At 44.9% G+C, this 27,397-nt stretch overlaps 1 protein-coding gene across 1 annotated transcript in view; it reads left to right on the top strand.

The window, feature by feature from the left end:
* Positions 1-27,397, top strand: part of Gucy2c (guanylate cyclase 2C) — a 79,056-nt gene that overhangs the window by 45,917 nt on the left and 5,742 nt on the right. The window contains exons 14-25 of the mRNA XM_059258717.1: positions 421-492; positions 969-1,073; positions 4,083-4,169; positions 5,304-5,436; positions 6,865-7,002; positions 8,143-8,231; positions 11,456-11,547; positions 14,684-14,842; positions 17,600-17,792; positions 18,992-19,166; positions 23,836-23,934; positions 25,175-25,269. Coding sequence (XP_059114700.1) covers positions 421-492; positions 969-1,073; positions 4,083-4,169; positions 5,304-5,436; positions 6,865-7,002; positions 8,143-8,231; positions 11,456-11,547; positions 14,684-14,842; positions 17,600-17,792; positions 18,992-19,166; positions 23,836-23,934; positions 25,175-25,269 — 1,437 coding nt within the window. The remainder of the gene's footprint in view (positions 1-420; positions 493-968; positions 1,074-4,082; positions 4,170-5,303; positions 5,437-6,864; positions 7,003-8,142; positions 8,232-11,455; positions 11,548-14,683; positions 14,843-17,599; positions 17,793-18,991; positions 19,167-23,835; positions 23,935-25,174; positions 25,270-27,397) is intronic.

Raw genomic sequence — 27,397 nt, 5'->3', positions numbered from 1 at the left:
TTCAGGTCACTCAGGGAAGCCCTTGTACATTGGTTTCAAGAATCCCCTGTCAGGGAGGGGCTCCATTCTTCCTCCCTTGTCTTTCCTTTCTTTTCTCCTTCTTTCCCACTTTCCTCATTTCCTCCTTCCTTCCTCCCTCCTTCCTTCCTCCCTTCCATTCCCCCTGGTCATTCTTCATGAAACGTTTAAACTCCAGCCTACCACATCCCAGTTACCAGGCACCAGAGATAGAAGCCTTAGTCAAACACTGTGAGTGCTCCAGAAAGTTTCTGATACAACGGGGCCCTCAAGCAAACTTCTCCTTTATGCATATAATGAGTTGCACCACACTCTGCTGCCGTGTGGCTGGACTGGTTGGAGACTGTCAATGAACGACTCGGGTCACAGCAATCCCCCTCTTTCCACAATTGATCTCGGCAGAAAGTGATTCTGAAGGACCTCAAGCACAGTGATGGCAACTTCACGGAGAAGCAGAAGATCGAACTCAACAAGGTATGCGCCCTGTTAGGCCCTTTAGATTCAGCTTCATCCCATTTCCCCAAACACTGAGGTCCCCTGATAGAAAGAGAGTCCCCAGCCAAAGGGTGACTTGGCTTCTTGTTGACAATCCATCAAGGGACGCTGGACAGTGAGGTCTCATGTTGCCTACAACACAGTCCTGGTATTATTTAAAGGTCCTTAGAATTTTTATCCAGTGTGGTTGAGTAAGATGTGACGTGTGGGGGAAGGAGAAGATGCTGGCGTTCAGTTGTTATGTTCGAGTCTTCTTGCCAAAGACTTCAAAGCAGCACATTTCACTGGCACATAAATCTCCATCGTAGCACCCCCCACCCCCACCTGCCCCCTGCCGCTTTGCTTTGTAACCTGCCTAGTTGCCTGTTCGCTGCCCCCCACACTCCATCTCCTATCCCTCACTCCCCACCCCCTCAGCTTTGCTCTGTAAATAGCTGATTCACCCGATCTCTTAGTTGCTACAGTCTGACTACTACAACCTGACCAAGTTCTACGGCACTGTGAAGCTGGACACCAGGATCTTTGGAGTGATCGAATACTGTGAAAGAGGGTCCCTCCGGGTAAGGAACCATGGTCACTTCCTATTGCCTAAGTGGTCCACTATATGAAAAAAAAAAAAAAAAAAAAAAAAGACATATTGGAGCTGGCTCCTTGTGCACCTGTAACTCCGGTTCCAGGGGATCTAACACCCCCTTCTGGTCTCTATGGGCCCCGCACACATGTGGTGCACATACACACATGCAGGCAAAGTGCTCATACACACAAAAACAAATGAAAAATCGTGCGGGCAGTGATGGCGCACGCCTTTAATCCCAGCACTCGGGAGGCAGAGCCAGGCGGATCTCTGTGAGTTCGAGGCCAACCTGGGTACAGAGTGAGTTCCAGAAAAGGCGCAAAGCTACACAGAGAAACCCTGTCTTGAAAAACAAAAAACAAAAAACAAAAACAAACAAAAAAAACAAATGAAAAATCGTACTCAATGAAATGACGTCAGAGGGTCGTCAGGAGTAGTGATCAGAGGCATCTGATTGCATCACTCAGTCCTATGATATCATTACAAGCAAGCCAAAGATATTCAGAAAAGCAGACCAGACATAGGAATGCAAGCAGAGGGGATAAATGACTGCTTTGAGACACACACTTTGTTACTTCACTTGCTTTGGGGTTGAACGCACAAAGGACAGGTGCTCAGCCAGCATGGAATGACCTGTCTTAAGTCCTGCTTCTGCTCCGTCGAGGTCTCAGAGTCCCTCTCTCCCTCGGGAGGAGTGGAAGAGGACTCATCAGGGCCAGGTGGGCTCCCGTATTCTGGATGAGCAGGTCCAGAGCTATAAAAGCAGGATAGGGCTGAGTCAGGTTTCCAGAACCTAGCACTAAGCTGGGACCCTCAGGCCACTTAGCATTCTGAAGGGCATACACAGTTGACATACACAGAGGCAGATGTCAGAATGGGACTAGAAGAAAGCAAGAACAGGCCGGAATACAGAGCAAAGGGGCCAAAGCATTAGATCCCAACTCTGCAGAATGGCTGGGCATGGATGCTCTGGGCCTTCAGACACCTTTGGGCAAGGTGGCCACGTAATTCATCAGGACGCTTTGAGAGCAAAGGGGACTATGTTTATGCCAAGCAGACATGGACTGACTCTGGCATGGGCGTGTGCTTTATGTGAATATACATTAAAGAATTAAAGAAGTCCCAGAATAGGTCAGGTGATGCATCCAATGGCGATTTTCTGTTCTGCCTTCTCATATTTTGTAAATTCTGTTCATACTTTATGAAAGATATGTTTTCCTTTTGTATTTGAAGCAGAATCCCACCAAGGGGTGCACATTGGCTGATGAGAACAGGCTAGGATGGGCAAGTAGTAAGCCAAGGGGAGAAAGTTCCTGCAGATTCTGGCTGCTTATGGCTTCCTTCTTGCCCCACAGCCTCATCTAATGACTAATAGCTCTAGAACCTCCTGAGAAATCGCTGATGCCACACCCAAATTAAACCAAGACTCCAGTCAGGCTGTTTCCTGAAACAAGATTGTTCTGTTCCAGGTCATACCAAAAACAGTGGCCTGCTGGTTTAACTAAACCCCATATAGGAACCACCCTAATGTTAGATAAGTTCAAAGCCTAGCTCCTCCAATTCCTAGGAAAGTCAAGAGCGCTCTTAAGGACAGAGATCCTAGCTACTTAAAGAAAACTCAGAGCAATTAAGTCAATTGAAGTAATTAGCATTGAGAGTAGAGACTGAAGCCTAATGAAGGAATTCCCAGGAGCAATTCCCTGCTTAGAAACACTGGTCCAGCTGGGCGTGATGGCACACACCTGTAATCCCAGCTCTCAGGAGGCAAATGAGGAGGAGAATCTCAACTTCAAGGTAGCATAGGGAGTTCTGCCTATGTGCTGTGTGCCAGATATATAGGGTACTTCAGGTCTTGTGGACTACCAAGGGAGACCCTGTCTCAAAAAAAGTGTTTAAAAACATATAAAACAAATCCATTCATCCAGTCTTCATGAGATGGAGCAGGCAGGGTAGATACTTTTTGGTCAGACTTCCCAAGGCCAGCCTCCAGGCAGAGTCTGCGTATCTTTCTCTCCTACCCGATGCTGAAAATCACCCAATGCCTGTTCTGTTTTATTTGGAGGTTTTGAGACAGAGTCTCACATAGCCCAGGCTGCCCTTGATATTCTGGTCCTCCTGCCTCCACCTCCTACGTACAGTACATGTTTGATAATGACAATCAATGGCTATGATTCTGGTTTATGTATTTACTGTACTTTTTTATGTATTTACTGTATGTACTTTGCTTTATTGTTATTTTAGGTTACTATGCTGTAGTGTTATTTTAGAACATACTTCCATTTATTTAAAAAAAAAAACTTACTAAAGAGTAGCATGTTGTGTTAGCCAGCAACACAATACATCTCATCTTTCTTTTCCTTCCTTCCTTCTTTCCAACCTCCCTCCCTCCCTCCCTCTCTTTTCTTTTTTCTTTCTTGAGAGAGGGTCTCACTACATAGTTCAGGTTGATCTCAAACTGGTAGAAATTCTCTTGTTTAAGACTCCCGAGTCATTTTGATGGCACTTGATCTATTCTTGTGTCATTTTGTTTCTCGTGACCCTGGGAGCAAGATTGTGGAGAGAGAGAGAGAGAGAGAGAGAGAGAGAGAGAGAGAGAGAGAGAGAGAGAGAGAGACTGACTCTGTGTATGTGGGTGTCTGTGTCGGCTTCAGAGCGTGGGAGAGAATACCACTCTACACCAGAGCATGTCAGTGATATACAGGCTTCGTGCCCCGTGGCCTGGACTTCGAAGGTCCTAGGCTCTAGGTTTATGTGAGAACACCGCATGGCAGTCACCCAATAAAAATGTCAAACATACTTCTCAGCCTGCAGCTCTGTCCAACAACCCGTGATGGCGTGTGATGATAAATGATGGTGGTGGCAACCCAGTTGTTCCTGACTCAACAGCCTCATGATTGGCTTATTTGACTCATGATCTCTCCATGCTGTTTTTCCCTGCAGCGGTTCATCTTTTCATTGTGTGTGTATGTGTGTGTGTGTTTTCTCTCCTATTCAGGAAGTTTTAAATGATACGATTTCCTACCCTGATGGCACATTCATGGATTGGGAGTTTAAGATCTCTGTCTTATATGATGTTGCTAAGGTAAGAGACTTATGTACACAAACACATTCGTGAAAATGAAGTAGTTAACAAGCTGTGGGCATCGTCCATGCTGGTTTCATCCATAAACGACAACAGTGGAAACTATGTCATACGTGGGACTTGATGAAATAATGTGTGCGCTCACACATTCTCACAGATTTGTCAGAAATAAAATAATTTCCAAATCTGCTAGATTTTAGGAAATAATTGAGTTCAGTCATTTCCTTCATAAATGTAAGGTTGTCTTGTCAGTATTTTTAGGTCAAGGCAGCAGAGAGCTAGAGACATGTACTTGATCACAGTTCACATAAGCAGGAAGTAAGAACATGTAAACGATAAAAACAGGGCTGACGAGATGGCTCAGAAGGTGAAGAGCTTGCCAACCAGACGGAGAACTGGAACCCATGTAAAAATGATCAGATATGGTGGCACACATCTGTGATTCTAGAACTGGGGAGAAGGAGATAGACAGGTTCCCCAGGGCTCACTGACCAATCAGCCTGGCCTAATTGGCAAGCTCTGGTCCCAGTGAAAGATTGTCTCAAAACACGAGATGGGGGCTTTCCAAATAGCTCAGTGGCTGACTCGCCTGTCACACAAGCCTGACAATATGAGTACAATCCCCCAAATCCGCAGCGGAAAGAGAGATCAACTCCTGAAAGTTGTTCTCTGACCTCCTCATGTGTGTTGTGGCGTACATGTGCCCACATGCGTGCTTCAAACACACAACAATAATAAAACACAAATTAAGAAAAATTAACAAGGTGGATGGAACCTGAGTAACACAGCCAGAGGCTGACCCCTGACCTTCCCACCCACCCACACGCGTGTCCCAACCACACACATGCATAATCACAAAGTCCTGTGCCTTGTATAGCATGCAGCTACTCAACTGGAGTTTACACTCAACTTTCTTTTTATTTTTGTTATGGAACTACACCTCACAGTGTATAGGCAAGCCGTAGGGTTTTCACAATACCGTTAAAGCAAAATCCATAGCACCGAATTTAAAATTGGATAGCATGGCAACATGTACAGAGAAATAGATTCAAAGTGTCTCTTCTTTCTTTCAAATGGTCATTCAGCCCAAGTGTGTGATGTTTCTTTGTTTTCCCACCATCTGGAAAACCTCAGGGCATGTCGTATCTGCACTCCAGTAAGATTGAAGTCCACGGGCGTCTGAAATCCACCAACTGCGTGGTGGACAGCCGAATGGTGGTGAAGATCACAGATTTTGGGTGCAATTCCATCCTACCTCCAAAAAAAGGTCTGTGCCTCTCTTACTAGCATTTTTTTCTTTTTTGAAATTTCTACCTAACTTATGTAGAATATTCAAAAAATGGCGATGAAGCAGGCAACATTCTGACTCACTCTCCAGCACCACCTGTCAGTCAATGAAAGCTTTAAAAAATGTATTTTTTTTTTTTTAAAGTTTTAAGGGTATGGGTGTTTTGCTTGTGTGAATGTCTGTGCACCATGTGCACACAGAGGCCGGAAGAGGGCATCAGATTCCCTGGACCTGGAGTTACAGATGGCTATGAGCTGCCATGTGGACACGGGGAACTGAAGTCAGGTTCCTTGTAAGACCAGAAAATGCTCTTACCCACTGAGCCGTCTCTCCAGCCCCTCAACAAATGCTCTTTGAGTTAAACGGTATTCAGCTGTGTCTCCTGAGATAAGTGAAAAGGCTTGAGGAGCTTACAGACCTGTGGAAGCTAGGTCGGGAAGGACAGTAGAACCGTCTCACTGAACTCGTCCTTTGTAGGAGACGGGAGTGAGGTTACAGGCTGGAGTTTTTCACAAGAAGATAGCGTACAGAGACCCAGTTCCCATGTTCACGTTACCACTCACTTGTCTGTGGTGACAGGATACATATACATACCTATACATATAATATGTGAAGGAGAGCCTCATTGGTCATTCTCAGTATTGTGGGGAGGGTCCAGGAAAGGAACATGAAGACACACGGGTTAAATGAGGGAAGCATTTCTCCTCCATTCTTTACTATAAGTCACAGCTAAGCAGCCTCAGAAATCTAGACCTCGTTTCAACACACTTCCTAGCTCCAAAAGTGAAGGTCTTTTTTCCAATTGTGTGTAACAGTCTTTTGGGTTTCATTCTCCTAAATAGAAGAAAAATTATAATTCTTCTATTTTCACAATCCTGTGAAGTTTCACATGATATTGGACTAAATATTTCCATTTTTGTGTGTGCGCACATACAGGTGTGTGCTCAGCAGAAGGCTGAGGCTATGGCAGGAGCCTTCTCCACTTTATTTACTGAGGCAAAGTCTCACAACTAAACCCAGAGCTTGTCGATAACTCCATTCTGACTGGCCAGCTTGCCCTGGGGAATCCTGTCTCCACATTCTGAACACTGGAATGGCAGACAGTCACCACAGCCATCCACTGTTCACATGGGTTCTCGGGTATCCGAACTCAGGTCCTCGTGTTTACACAGGTCCTTTGCCTACTGGACCATCCTACTACGCCTTTATACGTTCTTATAAAGATTTGCTGGGGTGCCAAGTTAGTTCATTAAGCAAAGAAACAGAGCTTTTAATCAGATAAGACGTATCCCATCCTCCTTAGTGTTGCTAAGCTGGATCTGCTGATCATGGATGCCCGTTACCTGAACTTTCAGCCTAAGTGAAACCCCCTCCCTCCAACTTTGTCTTGTCTCTGACCCTGCACAGACCTGTGGACCGCTCCTGAGCACCTACGCCAAGCCAGCATCTCTCAGAAAGGGGATGTGTACAGCTTCGGGATCATCGCCCAGGAGATCATCCTTCGTAAGGAGACTTTCTACACGCTGAGCTGTCGGGACCAGAACGGTGAGTCAGACTTCTTTCACAGCCTGGCACGGAGCCCGAAGACCCCAGGCCTCTCCGCTGCTAAAGGAATGCTCCTTCTCGGAGTTGCACATTCTGAGAGGACTGCAAAGACCTGGGGTTAGAGAGCCCATCCAGGTGCCCTTATTACGTATATCACACATCAGTGTTAAAGGATCTTCCTTTACTGGCTAGCTGTGGTGGTCCACACCTGTGATCCTAACACTTGGGAAGTGGAGTGTCTTAGTTGAGTTTTCTATTGCTCTGAAGAGACACCATGACCACAGTAACTCTTATGAAGAAAACATTTAATTGGGGTGGCTTGCTTACAGTTTCAGAGGTTCAGTCAACTAGCATCATGATGGGGAGCATGGTGGTGTGCTGAGAGTCCTACATCTTGCAGGCAACAGGAAGTCGACTGACAGTCACAGGGAGGAAGCTTGAGCAAAAGAGACCTCAAAGCTCACCCCCACAGTGACACACTTCCTCCAACAAGGCCACGCCTCCTAATAATACTGCTCCCTTTGGAGGCCATTTTCTTTCAAACCACCACACGGAGGCAGCAGAATCAGGAGTTCCTAAGCACTCTAAAGCCAGCCTGGCCTGCATGAGACCCTGTCTCAAAAAGGCCAACAAAAAAAGAATGCTTCCTGCCCTCGAGGCTCTCCTGATCACAGAAGGGAAGGTACCTGCTTCCTAGCTGGACTAGCTCATGCTGGCAAGAGACAGCACCTGCGCTTCATTCTCCTGGGAATCACGGCTTAGTTTTCTGTCACATTCTCGCTGAAGGAAAGCACTTCATTTGTTCCTCCAGTCTTCACTTTCTGAGCATGTACTGTGCACTAACTCATGGTTGTCTTGGAGGTCAGATGACTGAGGGATCTGGAAGCCAGGAGATGAGTGTGGGAGAGAGCGAGCCTGGTGAAGCAGTAATGGAATCTGAGGTATTCAAGTGACAGCTGTCCAGTGTAAACCGCTCCTGGGTTGTAAGTGGGAGAAGACTCCTCCTACTTCACTCACATCTGTAGAGGCTCTGTCACACTCCTGTTGGCTAAAGAGTCATCCAGGGGTGAACCAATTCAGATGTGCTCAACAGTCCTCGCTGGGTTTCTTCTTGTAATGGAATTATTCTCATCCAATCAGAGAAGATTTTCAGAGTGGAAAACTCAGACGGGATAAGACCTTTCCGCCCAGACCTGTTCCTGGAAACTACAGATGAAAAGGAGCTGGAGGTGAGTCGATATTCCTGGTATTCAGTAGTCTGTCTACCTGTAATGGTCTACCGCAGAGTCTGTGGGCAAAAGAGCAAAAATGTGTTCATGTGGAGTTTTAGAAGCTCTCCACAGCCTCCAGGTTTTTTGGAGGTGGCCCTTTCCTCCTTCACAAGCTCCTGGTGGCTTCCCTTGGTTCGTAGCCCCCTGGTCACATCCTCGTGCCTCTCCTGTCTTGCTTCTTCTCATCTTGTCCTCCAATTAGAACGCGAGTGACTCCATCTGGACCCACCCAGGGAACCCAGTGCAATTGCCCTGTCTCAAGGTTTTTCAGTTAATCACATTTGAAAAGGTCGAACAGTCCCCTCTGTTGGTAATCTTTTCTTTGTGGTTTCAGTTGCCAGAAACCACTGAGGTCCAAAATTACTAAGTGGAAAATTCCAGAGTAAACCATTTATAAATTTTTAGTTGTGTGGCATGATCGAACTTCATGCCATTTTGCTCTGTTCTATTGAGACATAAGCCATTTCTCCATCTAACATCCACTCTGTATATGTGCCCCTCCCATTAGCCACTCAGGGGGCATCTAAGTTATAAGTTTACTGTTGAGGTGCTGAACCATGAGTTCAGCCCTGTTACGTAATAATGGCCCTCAAGTACATGAGCAGTGATGCCGACAAATCTAGTCATTATAATTGTTTTACTTTATCATTAGTTATTATTATGACTTAGAGATTACATCTAATGATAAGTCTGCACAGGACTACTCTCTACACTTGAAGTTGTTCAATGGGAATGGGAATCATCTCTTCCTTGTGGAATGGGAATTGTCTCTCCCAGACAAGGAAGGGCTACTCCTTGATGGCATTTATAGGACACAGGGATTAGAACACAAAGACCTGTGACAGTTGTTCTTACCCCTCCCCCAAGCCTTGTTCCTCCCTCTGCTCAGGAAAGAGCTGGTGGTTAAAGTACACATCACAGTCTACATGTGTATGTGATGTGTGCATGAGGCTTATAAATACCTCTATTGATTTAAAAAGAAGTATGAGCCAGGCATGGATGTACACATCTGCAATCCCAACACTTAGAAGGCAGAGGGAGGAATAGCAGGTATTGGAGACTGGAATACACAAACATTAACAGTAACAAACTCTCACGTGTGCAGACGAGGAGCTAATACTCAGATACAACTGATTTAATGGCTAGGACTAGTGTTTTATAAGCTAAAAGAATTTGAGTGTATTTTGTTTTAAAATTCTACTTTAACATTTACTAAGCTGGGTGTGGTGGCACATGCCTGTAATCCCTGACCTGGAGGGGTAGAGGCAGGACAATCAAGAGTTCAAGGTCATCCTCATCTGCATAGTGAGTTAGAGGCCAACCTGGGCTACATAAGACTTGGTCTCAAAATAAAACCAAATCAAAACAAACAAAAGAAACTCAAAAACAAAAAAGTAGTACGCTTCACTTAAAAAACATAGAGAAACATTTAAACAATCCTTCAAGAAGACTTTTAAAAGCCAGGCACAGTGACTTACACCTATAATCCCAGCACTGAGGAGTCTGGGGCAGGAGGATTTTGAGTTTGAGGCTAGTGTGGGTTTTATCGTGAGGCCCACTATAAAATTAAGGAGAGGGGAAAATGAAAGGAAGGAACAGAGGGTAGGAAGAAAAGAGAGAAGGTGAAAACACGAGAGGGAGGGGGGAGGGGACACTGTGGCCGGATTCTGAGCCGCTGAGATACAAGTGCCCCACACTGTTTCCATCACTACCCTTCCCTGTTTTCCGGATTCCTCCCCACTCACCAGCAGACCTTCCCTTCCCAGTAAGAAGAAGAGGTAGAGAATTCCAGGATCCTGCAACCTCCCAAATGTTGCATGCTAGAGCCCTACCATCAGATGGTGTGGCGTGTGCAGGTAAACTACACACAGCCTCCTGTATGCTTTAAACAACCTCTGTGTTACTCATAATCCCACAACAACATACAATAAATCCCATGAAAAATCACTGTTACATCATATGATATTGTGTGTGTTCAGCACAGACTTAGTTTTCCCATGAATAGTCCCAGCCCCTGGTTAGTTGGATCTAAAATGTGGGAGAATAAAGAGGGCTGGTGGTGTGCACAGATGACGAAAGCCTCTGCCACCAAAGCAGCATCCTCAGTTCAGTTCTGCAGCCGAACGGTTCTGCAACCGGAAGCCAGGAAAGGTCTCAGATCCAGTACCTGGTCTCAGTAGGAAACAAGTCTGAGGCCCACCCCTCAGCGGTGCCCATGGCTCACTCTGTTTTGCTCCCCAGAGGTGTGTGGCCCGTGCTGAGGCAGGGGCATCGCCCAGAGGCTAGGTAAGCAGACAGAGGCAGTTGTGGCCTTAGTTCCCTCCCAGGAACCATTTTCCAAGGAGAGGATGTGTGTACTGAACCATTCATCAGCCTGCTTTTAACCAGAGTGAAGAGCAAACTTTAGTTAAGTAAATGACTGTCACCTCCCTGTGGGATCAAGTCATAAATGTTGTGGCAGGTGAGATGACAGTCCCACGGGCCTCCCCTCTGTCGGCTCCTCCTCTCTGCCTCCCTTTCTCTGTGCACTTCACCGCCACAGCTGTGCACCACTGCCGTGAGGGAAATTAAACATACACATTGCCTTTTGCTCATGCAAAATTCAAAGCATATGTGTGTGTTCACATTTGGGGTGAAGCCTGAACACAGGAAGTCTTTTGCGTGGTCCTCAGGGGAGTGACTCCTCGCTGCAGTTGAGATGAGCGGACCCTCAAGCTTTGTCCTTATGGACACCCACTTGTCTCATTCCGTTGGGACACATTAGTTTTTGTTTAGTACATTTACCTCTGCTGTGTGTGTGTGTGTGTGTGTGTGTGTGTGTGTGTGTGTGTGTGACCTTAACCTGCTAAGGTGTCTCGCCAGTCAGAGCCTTATTATTTTTTTACCCTCCCTGACACCTAAACACCATGTGTTCTCATAAAGCATTTAATCCCTCCCATAAACCCAGCCTTTTCCAAATGGTCACTACATTTGAATGAATTGCACCAGAGAGTCTGGCTGGGTGTGGAAGTGTAGGTGGCGGGGTCCACACCAGGAAAAGGAGAGAACTGCAGATGGGTCCTCGTGGCAATCCTTGTGAGATATCCCCTGCTTTGGTGGCGCCCATCATGGAGGAGAACAGAGTGAGACTCTCTCCTGGAGTTTAGCACCCCCAAGCTAAGCCACCTGCTTCTTCTTTGCAGGTCTATCTACTCGTCAAAAGCTGTTGGGAGGAGGACCCGGAAAAGAGGCCAGATTTCAAGAAAATCGAGAGCACACTAGCCAAAATATTTGGGTACTGCTGACACTTTTACTTTAAATAATTAATATTTAGTAGCACCAAGGAATGAAAATGCTTATGCCAATAAAATTCTCAGGCTATAATCAAGACCTGCCACATAAAATGCAAATGTTCAGACATAAAAAAGACCACTTTTCAAAGGACATACTCATAAAGTTAAACACTCGAGGTCAAAATAAATCATAATCTTACTTTTTTATTAAAAAACAGTTTCCAGGGACTAGAAAGATGGCTCAGCAGTTAAGAACATGTGCTGTTCTTGCAGAGGACCCAAGTTTGATTCCAATAACCCACATCAGGAGGTTCACAACGCATTTAACTCCCCACTCCAAGGGATGGGATGCTTCTGGCTTTCCTGAGCAATTGCGTTTAGAGGCACAGTTCCTCTAACACACAAACACACACACACACACACACACACACACACACACACACACACACACACACGAGTTAAAAATAAATCTTTAAAAGAATAAAGAGAACATAAAAGTTGGAGTGCATGGACAAGTGGGGAGAGCCTGGGAGGAGCTAAGAGAGGGGAAAAACACAGTCAAAACATATATATATATATATATATATATATATATATATATATATATATATATATATATATACAGTGTGTGAAAAAATTTAATTAAACATATAATTTCCAGACCCTTCTATAAGTCTAACCTGGGCCCTGAGATTCTATGAAGCTCCTGGGCAATTCTTTTTTAAAATGTATTTATTTTATGTGTACAGGTGTTTTGCTTGCATGTCTGTGTGCCATGTGCATGCAGTGCCCACAGAGGTCAGAAAAGGCATCTGACCCTGGGACTGAAGTTACAGACAGTTGTGAGCTGCCACAAGGGTGCTGGGAATCAAACCCAGGTCCTCTGGGTGAGCGCCCAATGTTCTTAATCACCTACTCATCTCTCCAGGCCCAAGTGGGTAATTCTTAAGATTAGCAAATTCTTAATTTTTTTTAAGGTCTAGTTTTCATTTTTTATTATTTGTGAATGTGTGAGTTTGTGCACACGTGTGCAGGTGCCTGAGGACAATAAAGGCATCAGATTCCCTAGAACTGAACGGGGATTGCTGGAGGCTGTGAACCACCTGACAGGGGTGCTGGGAGATGAAATCGGGTCCCCTGGAAAACTAGAAGTCTTCCTACTGAACCATCTCTCCAGCCCCCAAGGTCAGCAAGTTTTAAAGATCTCCAAAATCACCAGCTTTGGACCTAGACAATTTAGATTTGCGTTTCTGAATCAGAACAGCATTCAAGGTCAAAGTGGGGGGTTGTTCCCCATTATCCAAATTCTGGGTGCTATGTGTTTTCAGGTAACTCAGTGCAGATGGGAGAAGGGATGGTGTCATGAGAATTCCACAGGAGACCACGTTTCCATGGGAGGACACAATAATGGCTTGCTGGGAGACAGAGGGAAAAACACCTCCCCACACAGGCTACCAACTTCTTCATTCATAAAATTGGAATGAGCTGGATGGTTTCTATCATTCTTCTATCTCTGACTTTCTGGAGGTATCATAGGTCCAAAGATTCGAATACCTGCTGAGTATCCAAGGCTGGTGTTGAAGTTAATTGAGACCATGGTCTGATTGGCAGAACTGTCCACTGTTTGAATAGAACAGGAAATAACCACAGATTAAATTCTTGTCTTTTCACTCCTTCCCTGACCTGTCACTGAGGTCAGAGGGGGCAGTGCAGTATCAATGACATGGACCCTCATGGAGATACAGGGGCCCCTAGTCTTTAGCCTTGACTGTGGTTCTCAAACATGGCTGCACATTTGAAATCTCCTGAGGAGTTTTAAGAAAAACTGACACCTGAATTCTACCCTAGAGCATTTGATGCAATTGGTCTCAGGTGTAACCTGGCACTGGAAGTTTTAATAGTTCCCTAGGTGATGAAGAGTCAGTCAAGGCAGGGAAACTTTTAATTGAATCTATTCCTATGGAATAAAACAATCTCTCATTATTCCTTGTACCTGCTCCTGATCCCCTTCTGCTCAGCTATCCTCTGTGGGTGGAGTCAAGCAAGAATCCCTTGGGAGCTCATTAAAATAATTCTGTCTCTTGGGACTGTTGAGATGGCTTAACTTGAGGCCCTTGCCACACAAGACTAGCCACCTGAGTCCAATCCCCAGAACAACAAGTTGTCCTCTGACCTCCTCTAAACCCATACCATAGCACTTACACACACACACACATACACACACACACACACACACACACACACACACACACATTCACAGAGAGGTGGGGGAGGGAGACAGACAGACACACACACACACACACACACACACACACATACACACACACACATTCACAGAGAGGTGGGGGAGAAGACAGACAGACACACACACACACACACACACACACATTCACACACACACATTCACAGAGAGGTGGGGGAGGGAGACAGACAGACACACAGATAGGAACACAGACAGAGACACAGACAGACAGACAGACAGACACACACACACACACACACACACACACACATACACACACACACATTCACAGAGAGGTGGGGGAGGGAGACAGACAGACACACACACACACACACACACACACACACACACACACACACACACATTCACACACAGCAAGTCTTCTCCTTCTGAGGGCAGAAGTGGGAACTTGCTGATGATGTGACATCTCAGAACCTTCCCCCAATGCTTTCACATGCTGTAAGCATTATCTTTTTTTTTTTTTTTTCAAAGAAGAAAGCCAAGAGATCAGAGCTAAGAGCCTTACCAACCTGCTGCAGCTAGCCTCTTCAGCCAAGAGACCTCTCCGAAAGAGAGCTACTTCCTGTCTGTTTGTCTTTATATAGACTTTCTGTTCTGCCTTCTCATTGGTTGTAAACCCAACCACGTGACTGCCTCGTCACTGCCTGTCTGTACAGACCTCCAGACACACATTGGAGCATGTGTCTCCAATGCTGGCTGTATCCTTGAACACACAGAGATCTACCTAGCTCTGCCTACCAAGTGCTGGGATTAAAGGCGTGAGCCATGACCACCCAGCTCTGTAAGCATTATCTTTAATACACACAACACTGTAAGAACCTCACATGAACCTTCCCTGAGATATGTAAGAGTTCTTTGTCTGTTTCCACCTGCAGCCTTTTTCATGACCAAAAAAATGAATCTTACATGGACACCTTGATCCGACGTCTACAGCTGTATTCTCGAAACCTGGAACACCTGGTGGAGGAAAGGACCAAGCTGTACAAGGCAGAGAGGGACAGGGCTGACCGCCTTAACTTCATGCTGCTCCCACGGTAAGACGAGACTTCTGCAGCTGTGGCTTCCCATGATTCCACAGTCAGGCTCCTTGACTCCCCGCTGAAACCTTCAGCATGCCTGCCTCTCACTGCTGCTGGTTTTGATCTGGATTTGGTCTGGCCTTGCATTTGTTTGGGACTACATAGGGTGGTTTCCTTTTATAGACCCAAGGGCAGATTATTGGGGTTGAAGATGCTTATATCTTGCTGAGCCCCCTTCTGATTTCACTCTGAATTCCTAAAGCAAGAAGTTTTGGGAGAACCGCAGACTAAGCAGATGGCTATGAATTCTAACACCTTATTAACCCTGCAGCCTTCAAGCAAGGCACTGTCTGTCTGTCCTCAGTCTCGAAACGGTGATTCAAGCCTGTCTCTGCAGTATGTGAACTGTGAGACTTTCAAGCATTAAGCATTAGTTTCTTTGTTTTCCTTCTTTAAATCACAAGGGAACTCCAAGTCGGTGGGAGAGGGGGTGGGTAACACTCATCAGCTGTCTCGCCACCCAGGCATCCACAAGCCAGTGTGGCCTCTTCTTTATGAAGCTATGGCTGAGTCAGGACAGAAAAAAAAAGGACATTAATACAGAAATCCCAAGATAGATTCATGTTTTCCAAACACTGACATTGGAGTAAGTTTCTGAGGAATGTGAAGATGAACAAGGAATTATAGTGTGATGGTTTGGCCCATGGCTTAGAAGTAACGATCTCTTCCCACTAAGGTGTGGCGAGCTGTTACCTCAGTGTAAGGAGAACCTCCAGTAAAATCATGGAAACTAAGGCCAGTGTCACAGAAAAGAAACCATCACTTGCCTGTGACACCCATTGACATCCATGCTGGACCACACAGTAATGGTGGCTTGTCCGGATTACCCCTCTCTCTCGACCCCTCCCAGATTCACCCCCTCCCATACCAATGACTGGCTTCCAAACAAATAAAAAGTAGTTTCTTCTATATTAGCCTGGGCAAACAGGTGGGGACACACACATGCCCCACTCAATCCCCAAAACTAAAAAAGCCTGACTGGAACCATGAGCCTTTCAGCTCCTCCATACAGGCTGGGAGAGCATTCTGAAAATATACTAGAACCCCTACCCGCCCCCCCCCACCCCATTCTCCCACCACCGCCTCTGTGTCAAAGAGAGTAGGAGTTGCCGAGCCCCATAACCTTGTTATATTATGCAGAATTCCTTGCCTGGAGACTAATGCCCAGTTGACAAAAATAATACCTTGGTTACCTGGCTGATAGGTATGGGGTTTCTGGAAGATCCACAGACATTCTACAGTTGTTATTCTCACCTCTAAGTCTGCTCCATCTCCCTGAACACCCAGGGTCTGGGTCACAGAAGGCTCATAGTGCACAGGAGTGATGTTGCTTGGTTCTAATAATAGCTCTGTCCAATGGAATCACTGGATTTCCACTTCCTTTTCAGCCCTTCATTTTCTTATCTATATAAAAATGAAGGATTTAGGGACTGGAGAGATGGCTCAGTGGTTAGGAGCATTTGCTGCTCTTACAAAAGACTTGAGTTCCCAGTACCCACATAGTAGCTCACAACCATCTGTAACTCCAGTCCCAAGGGATCTTGTGCCCTCTTCTGGCCTCTGCAGGTACCAGGCACATGGGTAGTACATATACATACATGCAAGCAAACACTTGTATGAAATAAAGGAAAATGAGGGATCTGTTCTCATAGGCTGCTGTGGCATTTCCCAGCTTCTAGGTTCTGGTGCTCATGTTCTATATTTCTACTCAGGCCCCCTTCAAAATGACCCCAACGGCAGCAGAGAGTGCCCAACCCAGTCAGCCGCCATGCCCCTTCTTCCATGGGAAAGGCAACTTGGCCCCTAAAGGAAGCCCCAGTCCGTGTGGTTGCGCTTCTGTTGTATTCCCTGCTCTGAGAAGCTGCACCTTCCATCTCTTCAGTGAGGCTTTTCTGGGTGGCTTCCTTTGGCATCCTTTCCCGTAGTTGCAACTTATATATGGTGTGGTTGACTTTATTTTATTTTATTTAACATTATGTGCATTGGTCTGAAGGTTTCAGATCCCTTGGAACTGGAGTTACAGACAGTTGTGAGCTACTATGTGGGTTCTGGGAATCGAACCTGGGTCCTCTGAAGAGCAACCAGTGCTCTTAACCACTGAGCCATCTCTCCAGCCCTGGTGGACTTTACTTTTCAAAGGACCCAAACCTACTTCAGAATATCCAATGAATTCCAACATAAATATATTAAAATTAACTTTGAATGCATTATTCATTTGGCATGATATTAAACAATACCATGAAGTACACAAGAGGAGCAGAACCATTGGCTTTGATGAGAGAGGCAGTACTCATAGCCTTACATCTGGGGTCAGTTTCTTACATCCATGACACGCTCCTCATCTAACCTTCTGAATATGGTGCTGTGCTTGGTCAATGTTGATTATCAGTGGAGAGGTAAAGAGTGGACACGTGGGTGTTAGAGCTAGACAAGCGTCAGTGCTGTGAGTTTATGTGGATTATTGATAATCTGAGTTCAAGTTGAAAATGCTTCTGTTCATCCAAGTTCAAATACATACACACGTGTATGGGCCATGTATTCATATATACAGTGTATGTAATCTGTCCTTTTTGCTTCCTGAACACTCAATGGAATTCATTAGAAATCTCAAATTTTTTAATCCAGCTGACAGCTGCTTCAATATGAATTGCTTATGTAAGGCAAGAAAACTCTACAGAGGTTAAAAGTGGTTTTCTCCCCTCCCTCCTCTAGGCTGGTGGTAAAGTCTCTGAAGGAGAAAGGCATTGTGGAACCAGAGCTGTATGAAGAAGTCACAATCTATTTCAGCGACATTGTCGGTTTTACAACTATCTGCAAGTACAGCACCCCCATGGAGGTGGTGGACATGCTAAATGACATCTACAAGAGTTTTGACCAGATTGTGGATCACCATGATGTCTACAAGGTGACTGATTGCCCTCACGCTGAGACAGTTGGGCAGCCCAAGGCCACCAGAGCCTGGCATAGTTGCTCTTGTTAAGTACAATCCTGTCACCCCATCCAACAAATAACAAAAGGCCAATTGAGAACACTTCCTATTCTTCCACAGGTCCTGAGTTCAGTTCTCAGCACTTAAGTCAGGGGGCCCAGAACTGCCTGGAACTCTAGCTCCAAGGGATCTGGCTTCCCCAGGCACCTGCATGTGTATGCACAAACCCACACATAGGCACATACAAATGTGCACATAAAAGTAAATAAATCTTTAACACTTAATGAAGTGGTTGAATCCAAGCTGAAATGGGGGAGATGTGGAAGAATTGAGAAAGGTCAAATGTCAAAATCACCTCCTACCTTAAAGAAGTAGCACAGAAGGAACGAATTATAGCAAAAATGAATTTGGAGTGATAAATATAGAGGAAATGGCAGAATTTCAAATCACCTCCAAAGCAATGGACAGCATTTAAGCTGACTGAAAATGAAATGGAGACAGTGGAGTTATGATAAACACAGTACAAGACTGCAAAAATGCTTTATTCTTGAAGGAACCTACAATTACTGTTGGTAAAATACTATGTAGGAAATGACAATCACTAAAGATGACTTTTCTGGTAATTTAGTGTATTGCTAAAATTATATAGGATCAGTGAGATTATTTAATTATTTAGTTTTAATTTTAGTTAAGTGTATGGGTGTATGTATGCCTCCTTGTCTGTACAACTTATATGTAGGTGTCCACGGGGGCCAGAATAGGGCATCTGATCCCCTGGAACTAGAGTTACAAGCAGGTGTGAGCCATCATGTAGGTCTGGGAGCTGTACCCTGGTCTTATGCAAGAGCAGCAGGTGGTCTCAATCACTGAGCCATGTCTCCAGCCCCACAACCAGATTATACGAGCATTTACAGAATTTTCACTACATCTGCCCAATCTATATAATTATGAAACAATGTTATGTGGTTAAAATCTTCCATAGCTGTTTTGTCATCCAGTTAACTAGACTACTAGAAAAAAACAAAAACAACCCCTGGTGAAACTGCATAGAACTGGTCCTGAATGAGGTGGACAGAATTGTGCTCATACTGAATTCCCAACCCCTATCCATTTGTGCATTCAATTCAGGCGCCTTCCCATGGGGCAGAGCCACTGATAAGAAAGTGTCCCCACAGGTAGAAACCATCGGTGATGCCTACGTGGTGGCCAGTGGTTTGCCCATGAGAAATGGCAACCGACATGCAGTAGACATTTCCAAGATGGCCTTGGACATCCTCAGCTTCATGGGGACCTTCGAGTTGGAGCATCTCCCTGGCCTCCCAGTATGGATCCGCATTGGAGTTCATTCTGGTAAGGAGTTGGGCATGCTAACAAGTGGGGTCACGCACAGCAGAGCACACAAGAGCATCTTGATGTGGTTGGTTTTCGATCTGAGACTTCTTACATTCTGTGTGCCAACTGTGGGGTTCATTACACATCCTGACACATTTAGACCCGGTTCCCCAGAGAACACTTGAAATAACACTGTGGATGGCACTGTCATTGCTGGATGCACAAACACTGATCACCCAGGAAAACAAGAAGTTCTGGACTTCCCATTTAAATCATCACATCTACTGTCTCACCTATCACCTCCCCACACAGTCCCAACTGTAAATGGACGATTCTCTCCCACCTGCCAGTTCCTGAATACCTGGCAACCACTCCCCAAGTTACCACACAGAGGCTTATATTAATTATAAATGCTCAGCTGATAGCTCAGGCTTATTATTAACTAGCTCTTACACTTAAATTAACCCATAAATCTTATCTATGTTTAGCCATGTGACTTGGTACCTTTTCTCAGTATGGCATTCTCATCTTTATTCTCTGTGTTTTCTGGCGACTCTCTCATTCCGCCCTTCTCCTTCTAACCATCCTTTTGGTCATCCCACCTATACTTCCTGCCTGGCTACTGGCCAATCAGCATTTTATTAAACCAATTTGAATGACAAATCTTTACAGTATACAAGAGGATTATTCCACAGCACCCAACTCCTGTTCATATCCCATTAAAATAATACAATACTGGGGCTGGAGAGATGCCTTAATGGTTAAGAAATTACACTACACTTGTAGAGGACATGAGTTTAGTTCCCAACAGCCATGCTGGGCAGCTCACAACTACCTGTAACTCCAACTCCAGGAGCTCTGATGCCCTCTTCTAGCCTCCTCTGGCACCTGCATTCATTTGTACCTACCCACAAACAAATGGACACATACACATAATGAAAACTAAAACCTTTTTTAAAAAAGAAAGAATACTATCTTAAAAATATGTGGTTCATAGATGTAGGTTCATACCTACTCCACTGCAGTGCTACAGAAAGCACATGGATCCCTAAGAGAACCAGGGAGTTTGATAGCCCTGATGAGAGGAAAACTCTAGACAAAACTAATGAGTTTATTTAAGAAAGAACAATTCACAAATGGTGTCTTTCAGCAGACAATACGGGCAGGTAGTATCTACAGACAGAAAACAGAAGTGAGTGGTGCCTGCTCAGAATCCTAGCACCACAAGGCCGAGGCAGGAGGATCTCAAGTTTGAGGCCATATGAAAGAATGAGGTAGGGAGAGAAAGAGAGAGAGCAGAGGTGAGAGACAGAAAGCATCTGATTGGTTAAAGCTCTAGGCTACCACTATCTGAGGATCCGATTGGTTAAAATTTTGAGTTACCACTATCTGAGGATCTGATTGGTTAAAGTTTTGAGTTACCGCTATCTGAGGATCCGATTGGTTAAAGTTTTGAGTTACCACTATCTGAGGATCTGATTGGTTAAAATTTTGAGTTACCGCTATCTGAGGATCTGATTGGTTAAAGTTCTGAGTTACCACTATCTGAGGATCTGATTGGCTAAAATTCTGCACTACCAATATCTGCAGCATCATTTGATCAGTCATCAGCCTGTGACTCACTGGAGCTTGGGGACTATGACTACATATTTCTAAATTAGGCTTTTAGTTTAGGTAGCAAGTTAGGATGCCTCAGACTTCCAGTTTAACTCACAGCCTTGAACGTAGAGACTTGAGTAGATAAGGAAACAGTCTTACAGAAACACATGGTTGGAGGGGAACTCAACCAACCGACAGAAGAACGGAAAAAGAACACGTGGCATGTACGCACAGTGGAATGTTTTTCAGCCGTAAGGAAAAGGAAGTTACATTGTCTGCAGGAAAATAGATACAACTGGTCATGATCATAGAAACTAAGCAAATTAAGCTAGCATCAAAAACCCAAGACCGTGTTTCTTCTCATATGTAGTTCCTAGATTTTATATACATATGTAAAACTGTGCGTGTATATAACATGAGAGAAGGAAAGCTGTCTAGGGAGACAGAGTGGACTAATGGGGGAAAGAGGGGAAGGGAAAGCTGGGGGAGGGGAAGGGAGGAAGATATATGAGCAGTGAACATATAACTGAGGGAAAATGTCTTTCTGCAACACGCAGAGGGAAAATGTCTTTCTGCAACACGCACCATGTACAATGAATATTTGAGAAGAAATGTGTTTTCAAGTCATTCTCACTAGTACTTCGCGTCACACACACACACATGCAAACACACAGAAGTCTTCTCCGTTCCATCTCTTCTGCATTTTTGTTAGGGGCTTGTTTGTCCGTTTTTGTTTTGTATCAAATCTGATAATGTAGGGCTCAAGACTCAAGGTAAAATCCAGTATTTTGAACTGTTTTGGTTTATTTTGATCTTCACTGGTAGGATAAATGTATAAAGAAACTCTTGTGCTTTAGAGTTTTGTTTTGTTTTGTTTTGTTTTGTTTTCCGGTTTTTAAGGCAGGGTTTCTCTGTGTAGTTTTGCGCCTTTCCTGGAACTCACTTGGTAGCCCAGGCTGGCCTCGAACTCACAGAGATCCGCCTGGCTCTGCTTCCCGAGTGCTGGGATTAAAGGCATAGAGTTTTTTAAATTATGTGCATGTTTGTGTATGTTTGTACACATGAGTAGTACAGGCACCTGTGGATGCTAGTAGAAGGTGCCAGATCCCCTGAAGCTGGGGTACAGGCACTTATAAACCTCCAAACTTAGGGCTGGGACCCGACTCAGGTCCTTACTCAGGTCCTCTATGAGAACAGTACACACTCAGTCATAACGGCAGCACTCAGGAGGCAGCAGATCTTCGTAAGTCTCAGCTACCCTTGTCTACATAGCGAATTCCAAGACAGCAGAACAACATAGTGAGACCTTGTCTCAAGAACAACAACAAAAGAAACCCATGTGTGTTTAAATAAAAAAAGCCAATCAAAAAACTAGCAAGTCCTCTAGCTCACTGGTTCTCAATCTGTGGGTCGCAGTCCATTGGAGGTTGAAGGACCCTTTGACAGGGTCACCTGAGACTGTCGGAAAACACAGGTGTTTGCATTACAATTCATAACAGTAGCAAAAATACAGTTATGAAGCAGCAACGAAAACAAGTTTATGGTTTGGGGTCACCACGACACGAGGAACTGTTTAAAGGGTCTCAGCATTAGGAAGGTCGAGCCCACTGCCCCAGCTGGAAAGCCAGTCTTCCGTTTCCCTGTTGATGTCTACCTCTGCATCCAATCTTCCCTGCAAATGCTGATGCAATGACCCTTCTTCTCAGTTGTCACACTGACCTTTCCTGGGGAGCTGTGAACATCTACTTAGAGCAGCTACCAGAGAAAGCACTAGCGATTGACCAAAGAAACACTGACATCTAGCCTGGTGGGCCAGGGAGTAGTTTATTGGGTTTACTTACAAGAGTTTGGGTGACACCAAATAACCACATCACTCAAAAGTCCCCAGGACGATGGCTCCCTACAGCTGCATAGATGGTGTTCCTGCTTCAAATCGTCTCCCACCTCATATGTATGTACTGTAGCATCTCCCTAAAACACATGCAACTGTGCAGAACCAGTGGGGAGGCAGACATGGAAGGGAGGGGGGAGGGAGGGAGAGAGGAAGGGAGGGAGGGGCTGGAATATCAGATAAGGGTCTAAGGAGCCTCCTATAAAGGAATATCAACAGCTGCTCTGATCAAGACCATGCCCTTTATACTTAAGGAAGGAAGTCCACAACACCCACACTCTTTTCTTGGTTTTTGTTCTCCATTTTAGAACATCCTTGTGCCACAGACTTAATCCAGCAGCATTTGTGTGGCTTGTGATGCTTATGGAAGACTCTGCCAAGTCCTTGTCTGTAGTCAGAACTTTCTCGGGTCCCATCCAGTCCCATAGCCACTTATAAAATAATCACTCAGAGGCTTATGTTAATTACCAACTGTACGGCCTTTGGCAGGCTTCTTCTTAGCTAGTTTTTTCGTCTTAACCCATTTTTATTTATCTATGTATGGACATGTGTTCCGTGGCTTTACCTGCATCCCCTTACATGTTGCTCCTTGGATGGCAGTTGGGCGTCTCCTCTCCATTCTCCTTTCTCCTCTCATCATCTTTCTTGGATTTTCCCACCTGGCTGCATCCTGCCCTGCCATAGGCCAATGCAGCTTTATTTACTAACTAATGGGAACAGCATATATTCACAGCATACAGAAAGACATCCCACAGCACTTGTCTTCTGAGTGTTCTGTTATATGCCACCAATCCTAGAAACAGCACCATGAAACAAACACAAACATGGGCAACTGTGTCTTCAGCTCTGTGGTTCCTTCTAACAATCCAGAGTTCAGGGTGGTATGCTTTGGTACAGCAGGCAAGCTGTGGGGTCACCTGAGCTCTTCTTGAGATCTCTTGATTTTTAAATGTTGGCGTTTTTGTGACCTGGACCTATGAATGCCTTTGTGTTCCGTGAAAATATAAGTTTTTTTTTTTTTGTAATAACACAAACCTAACAGCGTGCATTCATTCATTAAAAGAATCACACCTGTGTTCAGCCATGTCTCCATGCCTTGAGCATTCAGCCGCAGGACCTGACTGTGAGAAAGGCTCACCGGTCCCAATTCCATTCTTCCACGTGCAGTGATGCCTCCTCTTCCTTCATTTACTCCAGGCCCCTGTGCTGCTGGTGTTGTGGGGATCAAGATGCCTCGTTATTGCTTATTCGGAGATACCGTCAATACCGCCTCTAGGATGGAATCCACTGGCCTCCGTAAGAAGGGGGATTGCTGTTTTCCTTAGAGAACAGAGACTGTCTCTTCCAGGAGATGCACTTGTAGAATTCACTTCATAGTGCTGAGATGTAAAGTGTCAGCGAAAGGCAGACGGATCCCTCACAAGGGCTTGACTTGAGCCTGTATTAACAGGATTCTGATGTTTGATTTTGTTGCATTTACTGCTAATTGTTTTAGCCTTTTTTTTTCTTCAGTTTTAGACTGTTTCTGTATTTTTTGTCCATGTGCAATGAATTCAGGAATGCATGTGTCCGGCAAAATTGAGGAACCGTGCATTACATGCAGTAGATGCTCTATCAATATTAATTACAGTAATAAGAATGAAAGTGCATAGTAGAAGGAAGAAAAGCAGTAGTAGGTGATGTCTAAAAGCTGACAAACACAGGATCCGGGACAGGACTTTGGTAGTTAGACTGGCATCTATTCTTAGCATGTACCACAAAATCAAATTATCAAGAAAAGAATGAGATGGGGGTCAAACAGGCTTAGATTAAAATAAAAACTGTGCTAACCATCATCTGCATATGTTGGTGGGGAAGTTATTCCATCTTTCAAGGCCTCAGGAAGACGAACACAGAATGAGATGACAACCTTGTTAGGAGGATTTCTGGACAGAATTCGGATGATGCAAAGTTAAGCACTTGGCAGTCCTCTGGTCCTTGGAGAATGTCCACTATTCTGTCCCCTGTCATGGCTTGTAGTGTGGCTCTTGAGCATCCATCAATGAGCCTTTGGGTGGGAATCCCTCATCACTTGTTTTTCAGAAAGATAATAGCGCTGCCGAAGAGGAAAGTTTGAGAAAGCCCAGAGCCCAAATCTTCCCCTTGTTCGCAGCACCTGAGCTGTTTCCTGGAACTTTAAACTGCAGACTGCTCAGCCAAAGCCCAACCCCAGGCTCAGCATGAGAAGCTCCATCCAAAGCCAGGTCCAAAGTTCCCACTCTGAGCTGGAATGAGACTCAGTGGGCAAAACTCAGGGACTGATGACGTTCAGAACCCTAAAAACAGTGCCAGGCCCTTTTTCCTGTGTGGGTAGTATTTCCTCTTCTCACTGACACTGTTTTTAAAGGCTCATTTACTAAAATAGACACATATGTTTCTCCATGATGGAGAACAGTTGCTTAGGGTGTTGTTGACACCTAGAATCAGAGAGAAATGAATGTGGCCGTATCAGATTTCAGCGTGGGGAGATTTTCATTGATCTGGTTTGTGTTTCCAGCCTTGAGGATTCACATGAGCAGCTCTACGATAGCCATCCTGAAGAGAACGGATTGCCAGTTCCAGTATGAAGTGAGGGGAGAAACATACTTAAAGGTAAGGAGGCTGCAGACGTGTGTGAGCAAGCACCCAGACACATGTGGGCCACGCGTGACCCTCCACCAAGAAAGTCAGAAAAGACAAAGGTGAAGAACCCTTTTCTGTCCTCCTGCGGCGACCTCCAGCATCACTAGAGAAAGAGCTTGGGTGGAGACCCAAGCATGTGAATCCAGAACTGCTCTGGACTCCAGCAAGCCCTTTAGATAGTCTGTGCTGTGACCAGTACGCTGTAAACCATTGCTACCAGGCTGGAGAGGTGGCTCAGAGGTTAGAGCACTTGCTGCTCTTGCAGAGGACCCAGGTTCAATTCCCAGCACTCACATGGTGGGCCACAACCATCTGTAACTCCAGTTCTAAGGGATGGAATGCTCTCTCTTGATCTCCATGAGTAATACATGCACATGGTGTGTATATGTGCATGCAGGCAAAACACTCACATAAAGTAAAATGAATAAATCTAAAAATAATTTTAAAAAATCAAACAACAACAACAACAAACACTGCCACGATTTCCTCCACATACATACACCGTCTGTTCCCAGTGCCCCCTCCCAACCCAAGCGCTCAAACCAGTCAGGATTTACTGAAGTCACAACCCTGTCTGCTCACTTTTGAATATAGCTTTCTCAACAGTTGCTTTTATCTCTGAAGCTCTGGACCATTGGCTACCAAGATGTGGCCCCATCGTCCTCACTACTGAGTCCTTGTCAAACTTCAGGAGTCCTGAGACTCTCAGAGTGAACAGAACAGGCCCGTGTACTTTGAACAAACATTCTAATGTTTGTGACACATAGATGTTTGATGATCAAGGCTCTAGGTTCTCCATGCTGTGTCTCACTTTTTCTCTCTCATGTAGTGTGTTTGATACAGGTGCATCTGTGTGAGCACACATGCATGTGTACACACTTGTGAGGTAGAGACCTGAAGTTGATATCAGGACTCTCCCTTATTGTGTGAAGCAGTGTCTCTCATTCAAATCTGAACTGAATATGGCTCATCTAGATTCCCGGCCCAGCCCGGGGCTTCTCTCTCTGTCTTCTGAGGCTGGAGTTATGGGTAGGGTAGACGCCCACCCAACATTGATGTGGGTTTTGGAATTCAGACCCTGGTCTTCTTGCCAGTGTGACAAGCACTTGCTGAGGCTTCTCCCCCACCTTGCTTCCATGTTTAACACAGCTGTCCTGTGAAGCCACCGCTTGTCCCCAGCCGGCTCTCAGATGCCCTTTAAAAATTGTCAGAATCTTTTCATTGGTCTGAAGCCAACAACTGACCAGACATTATGCTTTTGTCTCTAGGATCCATAAATTCTGTAGTATATACTTTGCAATTGCAAATTGGAAAATGTCACCTTTTACGTAATTTTACGTAAAACTGTCTAATAACTGTAGCTGAAAGTTTTCTCTGGTCCTGACCAATCCCATGGACCCCACAGCTGCTTATAAAATAATCACTCAAGCTTATATTAATTAAAACTGCTCGGCCATTAGCTCAGGCCTAACACTGACTAGCTCTTACATTTAAACTCAGCCCATTTCTGTTCATCTATATGTCACCATGTGTTCCATGGCTTTACCTGTGTGCCATTACATGTTGCTCCCTGGACGGCTGGCTGGTGTCTACTCTGACTCTGCCTTCCTCTTCCCAGAATTCTCCTTCTCTGCTTATCCCACCTATACTTCTCGCCTGGCTACTGGCCAATCAGCATTTTATTTATCAACCAATCAGAGCAACACATTCACAGCATACAGAGCAACATCACCCATCATTTCCCTTTCTTTCTATTTAAAAGGAAGGTTTTAACTTCAACATACTAGAATTACATATAACAAAACAGTTATCTAGCAAGAATTACAGTTATAATATCTAAGTGGCTCTGGGGTCTGTGGGGCTGGTCAGGACCAGAGAAAACTTTCAGCTACAAATAACACACTCAGTTTTTGAGTCTTCCACTAATATATTTACTAATTCAAGATCATTCCCCTAAAATGCTGCTTATAGTCTTGTAAAAATGTAGATCTATGGATACTCATTTAATCTAGACCTGTCTGATCTCCTTCTCAGATGCAAAACTTAGCAAAAATGGAATTTCTTGTACATTTCCATTCATTTCATGACCCCACCCACC

Source organism: Peromyscus eremicus, chromosome 3 (assembly GCF_949786415.1).
Source record: "Peromyscus eremicus chromosome 3, PerEre_H2_v1, whole genome shotgun sequence".
Classification (NCBI taxonomy): Eukaryota; Metazoa; Chordata; class Mammalia; order Rodentia; family Cricetidae; genus Peromyscus; species Peromyscus eremicus.
The sequence above is the reverse complement of the archived record's forward strand: the minus strand, read 5'-3'. Positions and strand labels throughout refer to the sequence as shown.